At 32.3% G+C, this 13,614-nt stretch overlaps 1 protein-coding gene across 1 annotated transcript; it reads left to right on the top strand.

Moving 5' to 3' along the window:
• Nucleotides 1–3,523: 3,523 nt before the first annotated feature.
• On the top strand, nucleotides 3,524–7,631 carry LOC126716891 (CST complex subunit TEN1). The gene is made up of 4 exons (XM_050417933.1): nucleotides 3,524–3,738; nucleotides 4,269–4,410; nucleotides 7,067–7,220; nucleotides 7,336–7,631. Exons 2-4 carry the CDS (start codon nucleotides 4,307–4,309, stop codon nucleotides 7,447–7,449), a joined length of 372 nt encoding a protein of 123 aa, XP_050273890.1. The 5' UTR covers nucleotides 3,524–3,738; nucleotides 4,269–4,306; the 3' UTR covers nucleotides 7,450–7,631.
• Nucleotides 7,632–13,614: the final 5,983 nt, after the last annotated feature.

The raw sequence follows: 13,614 nt of genomic DNA, 5'->3' as shown, positions 1-13,614 counted from the left end.
ATTTGAGATTATGAAGCAAATAGTTTTTATATTTTGCTTAACCTTTCTATTTTCTAAAAACACTTTTCTGGGAAATACAAATTTTTTTGTTTTGCTTTCAGTCTATCATTTTTGCTTGTGGTATGTGTTTTATTAATTTGGATCTAAAATTAGTTCAACAAGATGATTCTTCTTCTAAAATATAATAACAAAACCAATATATATATTTTTAACGGTGGGTTCACTTTTAGTGTTTTCATTTTGTGATTTTGGTTGTTTTGTGGGTTTTGTACTTTGATTTCGGTGGGTGTGATTTGATTTGTGATTTGGTAGGCTTCTGGGTTTTTGTTGCGATTTGATTTTGGCTGGGTTTTAGCCGTGGTGGTCGTCGTGATTTGATTTTGGCTGGGTTTCGGCAGTGGTGCGTGGTTGGAGGTGATGAGCTTGAAAAGCTCCGGCTATGGAGGTTTAGAAGGAGAGCTTGGTGGTCAGCCATGGAGCACGGTGTGACGTGAGTTAAGGCAAAGAGAGGATGAGAGGGAAACAAGGTCGGCCCTAGACATTTTGGGGCCTAAAGTGAGAACTAAAAATGGGGTCTTTTTTATACTTATATATTAATTAAATTAATGTTTATTTAATATTTTTCTATTATGTTTTTCATCATTATTTTCATTTTCTTCTAAATTATTTTGAAGTTCATTCTCAAGATTTGTTGTATTGCAAAATTGAATATCATTTTCTTCTAAATTATTTTGGTGAATTTCTTGCTCATTTGTGATATTTTCATCTAAATTTTGTGTTATATTTTGTTTATTACTAATAACAAATTTATCCATTGATCATTTTTTAGACTCAATTAATTTTTTTTTTTTTTAAGTTTTTCATATCCAAATGCATATTTTCTAGTAGACATTTCTAATCAAACAATATATTTATAAAGACTAAAATAAAATAAAATAAAACTTTCAAGTGTAGAGTAAATGAGAAATAGAACCCAATTTATCTATACTACAATTTAAGGGGTTACACCTATTTAGACTAGATTTTTTTTTTGTTCCAAAATACCTCTACAACCTATGTTTAAGTAGAGACAAAAGTAAAGGATAGTCAGGTAAAAATATATGTTTAACTTGCACTAAAACATTGCCTACAAAATAGGACCACTTTTTTTTATAGTTTTCAAATTGCTTTATCTATTTATAAAAAATAAATAAATAAATAAAACAAACTCATGTTTGTTTGTGAATATATCTGCCATTATAATTGATAAAAATAAAAAATAAAAAACACACACATTTGCCGATATTGCAAACAAAAAAAAAAAAATCAATTACCTTTATTAAAAAAAAGAGAGTATATTATTCAAACTTCTCTATTTCCCATGTTTCACGTTTTCACGTTCTTTTTCAGGTTTTTTTTTTTTTTTTTTTTTTTTTTTTTTTTTTTACCATCTCCATTCTAATTGCACCGTTTAAATTGTTAATGATGTTGATTTCAAGAGTCTGTCATTTCCTCCGCCAATTTGCGAAATCTCTTATACTTTCAAGAGTGCTGGCAAGTTTGATCTCATTCCTATTTCCTATGATATTTGCTTTTGTTCCTTCTACTTTTATGAAATAATTTTATGGAGTCTAATTTGATCTAATACGTTTTGCATTCCATTTTGAATGAAAGGATTTTAGCTTCAAATTGGTGGATGAGGATGAATGGGCATTATCACTATTGGGAAACATGTACTAAAAGGTATGTTTGCACGGTTCAATTTATTCAAATTTTCTGTCAAAAATTTTCTTTTACTTTGTTTGGACCAAAAACTCTTGAGAAAGATAGTAACATCCTTATTCCATTCACATTGTGGTTTGCAGATATGTGTTTCAACTAAAAGCACTATAAAGCGACCTTGATAGATCGATGACTGATGCCAATCTAGGATTTTAGATTATAGCCAAACGAAAGTGTTAAGATTGCATGAACCCCAAGATTTTATGAAGAAGTTACCAAACTTTTACATTTCCTTTTCTTACTCATGTTTCACATTTGAGCCACTTAATTTTGAATGTGTAATTACATTTGAATCATGGAAAGCAACAATCAAATAATTGAATTATTTTTTGAATGTGTAATTACAATGTACCTATGGTGTTCCCTTCTTTCATTTTTATTTTATTTTATTTTTCAAATGAAGAGGGAAGTTATTTATTTGTCAATTCCTAATCTTATATCTATGCTTCTGTTTACCTTTGCATGTTTATTTTGGAAATTTTGACTTCTGCATATGTATGGTGGGTGATTTTTTTTTATTAAAAAAAAAAGAAAAAAAAAGGAAGATTTTATGCTACCGATGTTCTTTAACAAGTTAACTAGGACCCTTCATTCTTCAGGATTCTCCATATGTTACAGAGTAATTTTTGTTAGGAAGTTGGGCCACTTTAACAGAGAGATCTAAAAATGAAGTACATGACAATATTGAATTGTTGCTTTATATTTTTCAATCACAAACCCAGTTTGAACAATCTTCTACATTTTCAAATTCTAATTATATTAAGGTTTTCAAAATTTATCTATTAACATTCACATTAGAAGCAACACAAAATTTGGATGATATATAGGAGCACGTGTGATGAGGCTCTTTTTTATTTTTTGGTTTTAATGTTATAATTTTCTATTTATACCCAGTTGAAGTTTACATGTTTGTCCATTAATATTACACATTTGTGAATGATTGATATTACACATATAACATTTTTTTTTTTTTGGTTAAATATTTCGTTGGTCACCACATGTATTTTGTAAGTAGTTTTATTGTTATGATTTCATTATGTATTTTCATTATATGCACTATTTATAAGATTTATTCAATGGATCTTTTTTTCCTCCCCCTATAGGTTAATACTAAATTATAGCATCATCTTCCAATTAATAACACGTTGATTAATACATAAACAAAATTGGCAAAAAATGATAATAATTACGGAATACTAGCCTTTGAGCACGAGCTCACGCGCGTGCTCAGAGGCTCTTCTATTTTTTGGGTAAGGGTTAATTTTGAGCATTTATTATAATTTGAGATTACTTTATTTTCCAATCACAAAAAAAATCTAGGGGTGTGATGAAAAAATTATTTCACCTGCTAGATTTTGTGATATTTTTAATTTTTTCATCACACCCCTAGATTTTTTTTGTGATTGGAAAATAAAATAATCTCAAATTATAATAAATGCTCAAAATTAACCCTTACCTAAAAAATAGAAGAGCCTATGAGCGCGTGCTCAGAAGCCAGTATAAAAAGTATTGTTGTAGTTTTACTAAACAATAACAAATTTTTAGAAATTTCAACCAATTAAGCACAAACATAACAAAAATTTAAGCACAGCCATAACACTGACACAAGACTTATTAATAAGACCCACCCACCAAAAAAAAAAAAAAAAAAAAAAAAAAAACTTGAAGGCCCAAACTTAATGCCCAGTCCAGGGAGCGTCCAGGCAGCCATAATGATAAACTGATAAGTGATAAACAAAGTTACAAAACCAGCCAGGGAGGGCCCAAATCAACAAAGTTATCTTAAGTTCTTAACAAATAAAATGGCCCAAATATTTATAATTTTATACCTGATTCCTGAACCTCAGAACCTGATACAGTGAGGTGAGCAGTTGAGACTTGAGAGAGGCGGAGAGCAGAGAATCAGAGAGAGGCTGAGGCGGTCCAGCTGGAGACTGGAGACTAGAGAGAGGCGGAGAGCACAGACTAGAGTGAAAGGTAAAATTTTTAGGGTTTTGAGTGGATTTATTTGTTTTGATTTGTGATTGTTTTGTGGTTAATCTCTTAGACCAGGCAATTGCCTAACTCGCCTAAGGGAAGGGCCGGCCCTGTCTGTATCTCATGCTTTGTGGAAATTAGGCTTTTTGGCAGGAATTCTATATTAGAATTATGTACTGGATTTATATTTGGAAGTGTGAAAAGGGAGAGATGCTCAAATCAGATTCACCACTGCTTGATTATTTTAAAAATGAATATTAGTTTTGTTTTCATCTCATGAACTGTAATTCAGTTTTCAAAGAAATTCTCTACATGTTTAGAATGAACCATTTAGATGTGACTTCTAACATGTGATTTTGGCATTATTGTGTCTACCTTGCTTTTTCTTGATTGCATATCTTTCACCAAAAGAAATCTTTAAATGTTCTCTATGCGGGCGCGTGTGTGTGTTGCTCATTATGGATAATTTATCAATTGTTAAATGTTAATTTGTACAATTTGATGTGTCATTGCATGTCTTCAACTTGCAGGGAGGATTTAATGCTTTTTTTACCAAGGGTCTGGCTTAATGGAATCATCTGCCATTAAATCTGGGGCTTTAGTGTCACTACAAGACTTACACCAGTCTTCTCCATTCTTCAAGCAAGGGGCATCACTTAGAGTTACTGGAAAGTAAGTGCTAAATTAGAGGGTTGTGTATGTCATCTGCATGAAATTTTATATGTATCTTCTTCCTCTAGTGTTTCCTTTCCATATGTATCTTGTTCCTGTGGTATATTGACTATATTCTTTTCCAAGTTTCATAAGCATTAGTAACAGGAATCAGGATCTACCTGAGGTTTTCTTAGGGGCTTTTAAATTCTGTGGATTGTTGGTTTATGGAATACAAAATTTAAATTTTGGTGTTCTTCTATTGTTTTCTTTATTGGATTTGAGAAATGAAAAGAAAGGAAAATTGAGGCCAAAGAGCTCTAGCTGAAATGGCAGCTCTTGGTCCTCCTCCACTTGTAAGAACAAAGTGGACCTTGTGCATGTGAACTTACAAATAAAACAATTGAGAGATGATGGTAAATTAGGTAATGAAAATTTTTAATGTGAGGAGGGTGGCAATATTGGTTCAGGAGAAGTTGTGTGTTGATTGAGGAGGTGTTCATAAAGGTGATGAGGTTGATAGCAGTGATTTTATAGAAAAAGGTGAAATGGAACTGGAGTGATAATAGAGATTTTGGAGAGATGTTGGTTGTGGCATAGAGGAGATGGTGATGGTGCTGGTAATGGTTTAGTTGTGGTGTTATAAGTGTAGAGATGGTTGAGGTGAGGTGGGATTGGACTTGGGAGAAGTGGCCTAGCAGATTTTCTTGTGACCGACATGGTGGCAGTAGACTAGGTAGTTATATGGCATGGTGGTAGTTGGATGGTGGTTATAATAGTGATGGATGAGATAGCAAGGTGGCAGTAGCAGTATTATTGTTGGTGGCAAGGAGGACATTATAACAATATCACTGGATGGGGCAGCTTTGACATGGTAAAGGTGGTGGTGGCGGTGACAGTTATATATTACTGAAGGAGTTAACTAAAATGGTATATTGTTTGCAAAGGCTTAAGTGATACCAGGGTTTTGAAATTTAGCCATTTAGGCCTTTATTCATAGTGGAAAAAAAAGGGATCTAACGTAGAATAGTATATTATTTGTATAGGTGGATTAGGCTGGAAATATTTTTTTGCAAGTTGCAATTATCAAAAGACTGGTCTAGAAAGTTAATTTGTGGTGGCTTTGTTGCTTGGGGAAATGCCTTATTGATTAAGCATCTGATTGGAGGGAAGCAAGAGGTGTTTAAGACAATGAGAAGTCCCTGGGGAAGATCAAAGTAGGCTTTCTGAAGGCATTATTTGATTGGATTTAGCCTTTTTGATGCTTCTTGATAAAGTTTTTACTTATATTACAGAAAAAAGATGGGTACTATTTCTATGATCTTCTTACAATTAATGATTCCAGTCTGTTTGGGGTTCTAAATGTAGCATGTTGCAGCAATAGAGCAACAGCTTACAAAGCCAGCCACCCGGAGTTCTTTGGTTCTCTTGGTCATAACTCACATCCTTTAAAAGATCTATGACTCACATTCTTCACAATGTATTTATAGTTTGTTTCCATTTGGGTTCAGATTAGTCATTTGTGATATTATTTTAAATTTGTACCCAGAGGGAAAGCTTTATCGCATTATTATGTTAAATTCGATTTTCTAAACTTGTGCATTGGGATTTTTTGAACTTGCCAGTAGTTTATTCTGAGGGATGATGTCATTACAGTCCAATAGCTCAAACTATTATGCCCACCAAAGTAATTTTGGTGGTTGAGGGAATGTGACATGCTTTGGACTCAGTTAGAGCAGGCTCAAGCTTGTATTGTCATTTTGGAGACCCAGTTGAGAGAGGAGACGGTGGCTAGGAATGCTGCTGTTGAGTGACTGAAGGCATAGTATGAAGCCCTGTTGATGGCTTGAGGATCTTGTTATCAAAGCGCTTCAGCTTGAGGTAGATAGGGAACAACTTGGTCCCCCACCGGATCAATTACATCAGCAACAACCTGAGCAGTCATCAGGACCTTCTACACGGTCGCTGCCTTCAGCACACAGTGGATTGTCGCCTGTTTTTGAGGTGATCTGGGATTCTTCACACTATGAGCTTCTGCATCAACAAATAAGCTAGTACAATATTGGAGATTCATCATCATAGATCTTATCCCTCAGTAGATCTTATTCTGAAGTTTTCTTTTGCATTGAAAATCCTTGTCAGTATGGCCAACAAACTCTAGCCTGAATGACACCTCATCTCCATTTAAGAGCAAGGTGAGGGTGGGATCATGGGTTCATGGCCTATTTGATGCGTGTGTAATTACCAAAAAAAAGATCCTTGGCAGTAGTGTCATTTGTATTGTGATTGTAAGATCTTTAATTATCAGAAAATCAATTACAGATTTCTCAGAATAGTAACTCATTACCATCCAATCAGTGTGCTTTATGATTGAGGGATCTATTTGGTCTGTGCTAGCAATTATGGGTGTCTTCAATCTCCATGTGCTTGCATATAATGGTTATTCCATTTGTTGATGCTAATTTCTTAAATATAGGACTCATATTCTTACAGATGTTAATTATTGGAAAAGGTCAACTGATTCATATAATTCTGTAATACCTTTGCAATTATTCATTGGTTGTGATTGTATCGGTGGCTGGATGATTGCAACATATATATGTATTATCTTTATTATTGATTGCTTTTAAATAATATAACATCATTGGATTTCTTGGTATATCTTGTATCCCAACAGGTTACAAGAGTATTCTGTTGAGACAGCCATAGCCATAGTTGTTGATGGTAATGCCAAGCTGAAGATCAACACTCAGCATTTGAGGGACCTCAGCTTTCGAGTCGGTTCTATCTACCAATTCATTGGTGAACTCCTTATCCAACCTGATGATGAGGTAGGATGCTTGCATCATTGGTTGTAGGCTTATGGCAGCTCTCTCTCTTCACATTCATACACGGTCAAACATATAGATAGTAAGCTGTAAGCTCTAACTAGCTGTTTCTTTTCAGGCAATATTGCAGGCACGTGTGGGTAGGAATGTTGATGGAATCGATTTAAATCTCTATCATCAGTCTCTACAGCTGTTAAGACAGTTTCAAGCTGATCACTTGAGTACAACTTAACCCAGTTTTAGTTCTGTAAAGATACAACTGGAGATTTCACCAAGAAAGGTATCAATATCATAGCAAACTAACTAGAACCCATATTCATCCTGTCAAAAATTAGATGGCTTATTTTGTGTGCTATGTTGTGATCTGGAAGTTAATTTTCCGTTTAAGCTGATCTTTAATATTGTTCATCAAAATTATGTTAGAGTTTGTTTTGCTTTTCTGGCTTATCTCACATACAAGATGGAAATAAACAAAGAGTAATGTTAATAGATGCCTTCAGAGTAATTGTTAATAAACCATTTTAGAAAAGTTTTGGTACAACTTTCATGGAGAATATAGAAAGCTGATCTTTAATATTGTTCATCAAAATTATGTTAGAGTTTGTTTTGCTTTTCTGGCTTATCTCACATACAAGATGGAAATAAACAAAGAGTAATGTTAATAGATGCCTTCAGAGTAATTGTTAATAAACCATTTTAGAAAAGTTTTGGTACAACTTTCATGGAGAATATAGAAAGCCGTAAAAAAACATTAATTACTTTTTTTTTTTTTTCTCATAAAAAGTTTCTTTTTCCCATAAACAAATAAAAATTTTAGAACTAGTAATGTTACTGTATTGATTTTCCCCCTTTTTTAATGTCTTAATATATTTCATATAATATTTGCCAATGAGCTCTAGTTCAAATAACACTTCTTCCCCTTATAATAAGAGCAAGATGGAGGGTGAGGTCTTGGCTACAAAACTTACCTATTAACGTGTAACTTACCAATCATTTATCCCATCATGCGGGGTTGTTATGATAGGAGATGAGACTAGAAAGCTCATCTGGGTATCGCAGTGTTGCCTCTGCTCAAGACAAAAGTGATGCTAGTTGTGTTAAGGGGGTACTTAACAATTATTTTTAAGGTTAAAAGGAAAAAATTTCCAGTTTCACATGATAAAAGAAATTTCATCTCATGGTATGTTTGAAGTTTGAACCTCAACCCCCCTTTTTTTTTTTTTTTTTTTTTTTTTTTTTTAAATTTAAATTTAAATTTTATTTATTAATTAATTAATTTATTTTTATATGTAATTGAACTCCATTGAAATACTTGAAAAAAACGTGTTCAGGAGTACACCAGTATTAAAAAAAAAGAGATGCAAAAAAAAAAAAGACAAAAAAACATAAACAAAAAGATCAAAGCCTTTGTATCAACATCAAAGGCATAAAGAATCTAGAAACTCAATTAAGGGGTGCATAGAAAGTGTAAGAGACTGGGATGCCCATTCGAAAAAGTCTTCAGGAAGAGAAACTTGAGATTAGTCAGTGAAAGTCCCTTTCCATCAAATGTGCGTCAATTACGTTCCCTCCAAATACACCACACAAGACATGCTGGAACTGCCCTCCATTCTTCCACATGCGTGAGCCATCAGCTATCTTGAACCATTCATTACCCACTATTAGTTTGATTGGAGCAACTAGTAAATTTGTAAACATACACTACAATTTCATTCTACTGAAATATTGATAAGGAAATTTTCTTCAGCATTTCCCCCACCTTAGACTTTTGGGTACCGTATATTTCATTTAAATCTAAATCTTAAACTTTCAAAATGTGTTATTCAATCCTTAAAGGTTTTTTAAAATGTTCATTTAAACTTTATAGTTGCACATAATAATTTTTTTTTTTGAGAAATAAACTAACTGCTAAATACACACACTTAATTTCGCTTTCTCACTAAATTCAAACACATTACTTAACTCAAAATACCATTACACACTTAGTTTCACATAATTTTATTTAAACCTTTTGGGAGGTTTTCTTTAGACCTCAAATTTTAAAATAAATTAAACCATTGAATGACATAATGTTAACGAGGTTTTTAGAAAAAATAAGAGAGGGTTTAAATAAAACATTTTAAAAGTTTAAGGTTTTAATGAAGCACGCCTGAAAATTTAATAACATTTCAAAAGTAATGTACCATTTTATTTTTTATTCCTTTATTGAAGAAAGGGGGCATAATAAATAAAATAAAACTAATAATCTTTTTTGGTTAGAAAAAGGCAAAAAACCATTCCTAAGAAGACTTCCTCTCTCTATGGGACCAAATTGCAAAATATCAAGTAGTACAACCTACCCACAAGCTCATGGGTTAAGGAGACACACCACATAGCAGTGGTTGGACCTCTTACACTTAAAAAAGAAAATTACAGTTTGTCACAAATAATATTGATCCACCTATATAACTTATGCAAGGGCATTTAAAGATAGGGAGAAAATGCCTCTTTAGGCAAAGCAAAACTACACTTATAGTAGCATTGTAAAATCATAATAAAACATTCACATGCAGCAAAGTTCTAATGGGTAGGTAAAGTTCATTTTCCTTTTGTTCACAGAAAAACAAGTCATCAGTTCATTGGACTTGCCAAAAAAAGTAATGGATACTAAATTGATATTTTAGGGCTTGGTCTCTCTTCTATCTATGTCACCAAGATAGAGAGAGTTAGAATATTCAATCCGTTGCCTTTTGGTGGAGATGGGTCAAGTACAAAACTTTGAGACAATATATATTTTTCCTTACAATAATGATCACTTTATGTTTATGAGTCTAGAACTATCTTTTACTGTCATTTGCTTTGTCTTCTTGTGTTGTACCTACTTAGAGTGAAATGCTAGGCACTTTTTTTTTTCTATGTGTTTTTGTTTTTTATGAAATGCTAAGCATCTTACCACAGTTAGATCATTGTACACTAATTACTCCCATAATTGTGTTTTTTGGACCACCTCATCTATCTATTTATTCTTGTAGCACAAAAAGTAGTGGAGCTTACGCATATGAACAAGTCAAAATAAGACTATCACAGTAATTATGATGCCCTTGGCCAATGTCCATTACTAGCAGTATTCCTCTTTAGAATTTGTCAAATTGCATATTCTAACTTTAAGATTAGTTCTTGTGTATGGTTCTACTTTTAATTTTTTTTTTATCATTGAATAAAGGACTAAAATGCAGACTTAGAAAAAAAATTATTAAAAAATTCACAAACAAACAAACTCATTGGTGCTTTTGTTTAATGATAAATACTAATCATTATAAAATAGAAGTCATAAATTTCAAATTCTATCATTATTATTAAAATATATATATATATATATATATAAATAAAAAAAATAAAAGTTCTTCCTTACTCATTGATTGACCCGTGCCTTTGGGCTTAAAAGAATAAAGAAGCTGTGTCTTTTAAGCGTGTTTGTTAAGAAAGAAAACCACATCAAAAACTTTTTTCTTTTTGGCTAAACATGTATCTAAGCCTATTGTGTCCAAAATAGGTCTCATCTCTTATTCAAAGTCACTTTTAGGATGCCCTTGAAAGGAGAGAGAATTTTTCTATGGGCGTGATGAGTCAAGATTTATGGGACCCAATCTTCCATGACTAATTGCTCATACTTTGTTAAATTAAAATGGCATTTGTGCATTGGTCAATCATATTAGACGTTGCTCCACGCACACCCCAAATACTATACTGGATTCATTATCCTAATAATCACTCTTTATCCTAAAGCCTATAGTCTAAACCTCCCAATTAAAAATAAGCACTACACAGTATATAAGGTTTTTTTTTTTTTTTTTTTTGGGAAACTTATTTTGGATGGAGATAACTATTCATCAATAAATCTATTAAATACAAAAATTTTCAAAAACTTTAAAATTGTGTTACTTCCACTTTTATAATGGGGAAAAATTGTGAATTTTTTTAAGCCTTCTAAAATTAATTGCAGGTTCTCAACTAATAAAATTTCTTATAGTTAAATAATATATCTGAGTTCAATTTTGTCCTGCACTAAAAATCGATTAGTATCTTAGTTTGATAATAAACAACCCATAATCATCATAAGAAAAATTAGGGTCAGATATTTATTGAGGCCGAGTCCATACCTACCAATGGGAAAAGAAAAGAGAACATATTAGTATATTTGACGCATTCTCTGGAAGCCTTGGAGGTCGTTATCCAGTGCGCCGACCCACATGTGATTGTTTTTCCATTGCATGGCAGCATTTGGTTGGCCAAAAGTTTATAGACGTTAGTGGACCCCAAAAACTGACCCATACACGGACTTACTAGTCACCAGTCACACCCTCTACCTTTGCACCGACTCTCATCATGTGGTCTTTGCAGTGTTGGGAGTAAAAGATACGTGCATAACATGTGTTTTATATAACACGAAATATGGAGGATCACTTGCATTTTATGCCTCATGCCCCAATGCCTAAAGCTATTCTAGGTTGTGTATATTTAGCTTGACACGTGGTAATCATCCTAAGGTGTGTTTTACTTTAAAAAAAAGTAGATTTTTTTTTTTAGGTTCTTGTTAGATCAACTATTTAACTCTCTTGTCTTATAATATGAGATTTGAGTTCAAATTTTACCGACACTCAAAATTAATAATAAGTTTTAGTAATTTACCTGATAAAGTCACTTGTTGTCAGATAAAATATTTGAGGTTTGATCACATTTGGTGCCTCAAGCCTAACGCCGAATGCTGTTCAAGTTCATTTATAGCTTGGCCAGTGGTGATCATCATAAAGTGTATTTTAATTTTAAAAAAGTCAGAATTTTTTTGTAGGTTCTTGTTAGATCAACTATTTAATTCTCTTGTCTTATAACATGAGATTTGGGTTCAAATCTTACCAACACTCAAAATTAAATATGGAATTTAGTAGTTTAACTGGTAAAGTTGCTTGTCGTCAAATAAAAATTTTGAGATTTGATCACATTTGGTGCCTCATGTCCAATGCCTAAAGCTGTTCAAGTTTGTGTATAGCTTGACACGTGGTGTTCATCATAAGGTGTGTCTTACTTTTAAAAAAGTTGAAAGAATTTTTTTAGGTTATTGTTAGATCAAACTATTTATCTCTCTTGTCTTATAATATGAGATTTGGAATCAAATCTCACCGACACTCAAAATTAATTATGGGTTCTAGTAATTTAAATCGTAAAGTTGCTTGTCGTTAAATAAAAAAACTGGGGTTTAATCCTCATATATACTAAAAAATTAATTGATGTCTTAGTCTGATGATTATAAACAATGATTAAGAAAAATTAATTGGTATCTTAGTATGATAAATTGAAATTCTATTGTATATATATAAAAAAAAAATATAAATATATATATATATAGAAGAATTTTTCTAGTAAGATTTCTTTTTCTATTAAATTTCCATAATATTTTTGGCCAAATTGGGTTTATCTAGTTACTTGAAACTTGAAAGTCCTTGAAAGTTATTGGTTAAAAGTAACCAAAAATCACCATATTTTTCCTATTTGAATATTAAATCTGAATTCTCTTAATTGAATTTTTAATTCTATTATATTTAGCTAATTTATAGTTACAAATTGATTATCTCCTAATTAAATACTTAGCAAGATTTGATCATATAATAAGCACTTCATAAAATCTATAAAACCAACTTAAACGGAAGAAAAGTAAAGTAGAGTTGGTAAAAAATTAACTAATTTCTGATCAACTAACTTTCGATTACCTTTACTCTACTCACACTCCCTCTTTGTCCATCCAAACTGACTTTATAATGTGAGCATATAATGAAAATTTGTTTGTAAGGTAGTTGAAACGTTCCCACTTTTGAAATGGGACCTCTACCTCTAGTGCTGGAATTCAATGTTAGAGATCATTCACAAATGGACCACCTTGAAAGCAAAGTTGTGTAACATACACACACGCCTTGAGTTTCTCATGATGTAATTAATGTGTTGCCGACTATAGGATCCAAGACTTTCTCTAAGTCATAGACCCACAAAAATATGGGTCTTGAAAGTTAAAATCTATGCCAGGATCCTCTGGCACAGACCAAGACATAACACTGGTCAGACATGGTATTATTGGTGGGAGTGGGACCCTATGATCATTATCCGATTAGCTCCATAGACACGGTTGTTCCTCAAACTTTTGAAGAACTCAATAAGGACCTCAAATTTCTTGTGCTACTGTGTGTGATAGTGGCTTTAGGTAAAGGAGTTGTTCTTTCTTGGTAATCCACTAATACTATATGATCTACAAAATACTTGTACACTATACTTATATTTCTTTCTTGGCCTTTATGGGTTTATTCCCATCACTGATATTGAATTTCATGGTGAATACATTAAAGCCATAGCTTTCATGAAAACGTGCATG

Source organism: Quercus robur, chromosome 3 (assembly GCF_932294415.1).
Source record: "Quercus robur chromosome 3, dhQueRobu3.1, whole genome shotgun sequence".
NCBI lineage: Eukaryota > Viridiplantae > Streptophyta > Magnoliopsida > Fagales > Fagaceae > Quercus > Quercus robur.
Note: the sequence above shows the minus strand (reverse complement) of the source record. Positions and strands in the feature narration are given on the sequence as shown.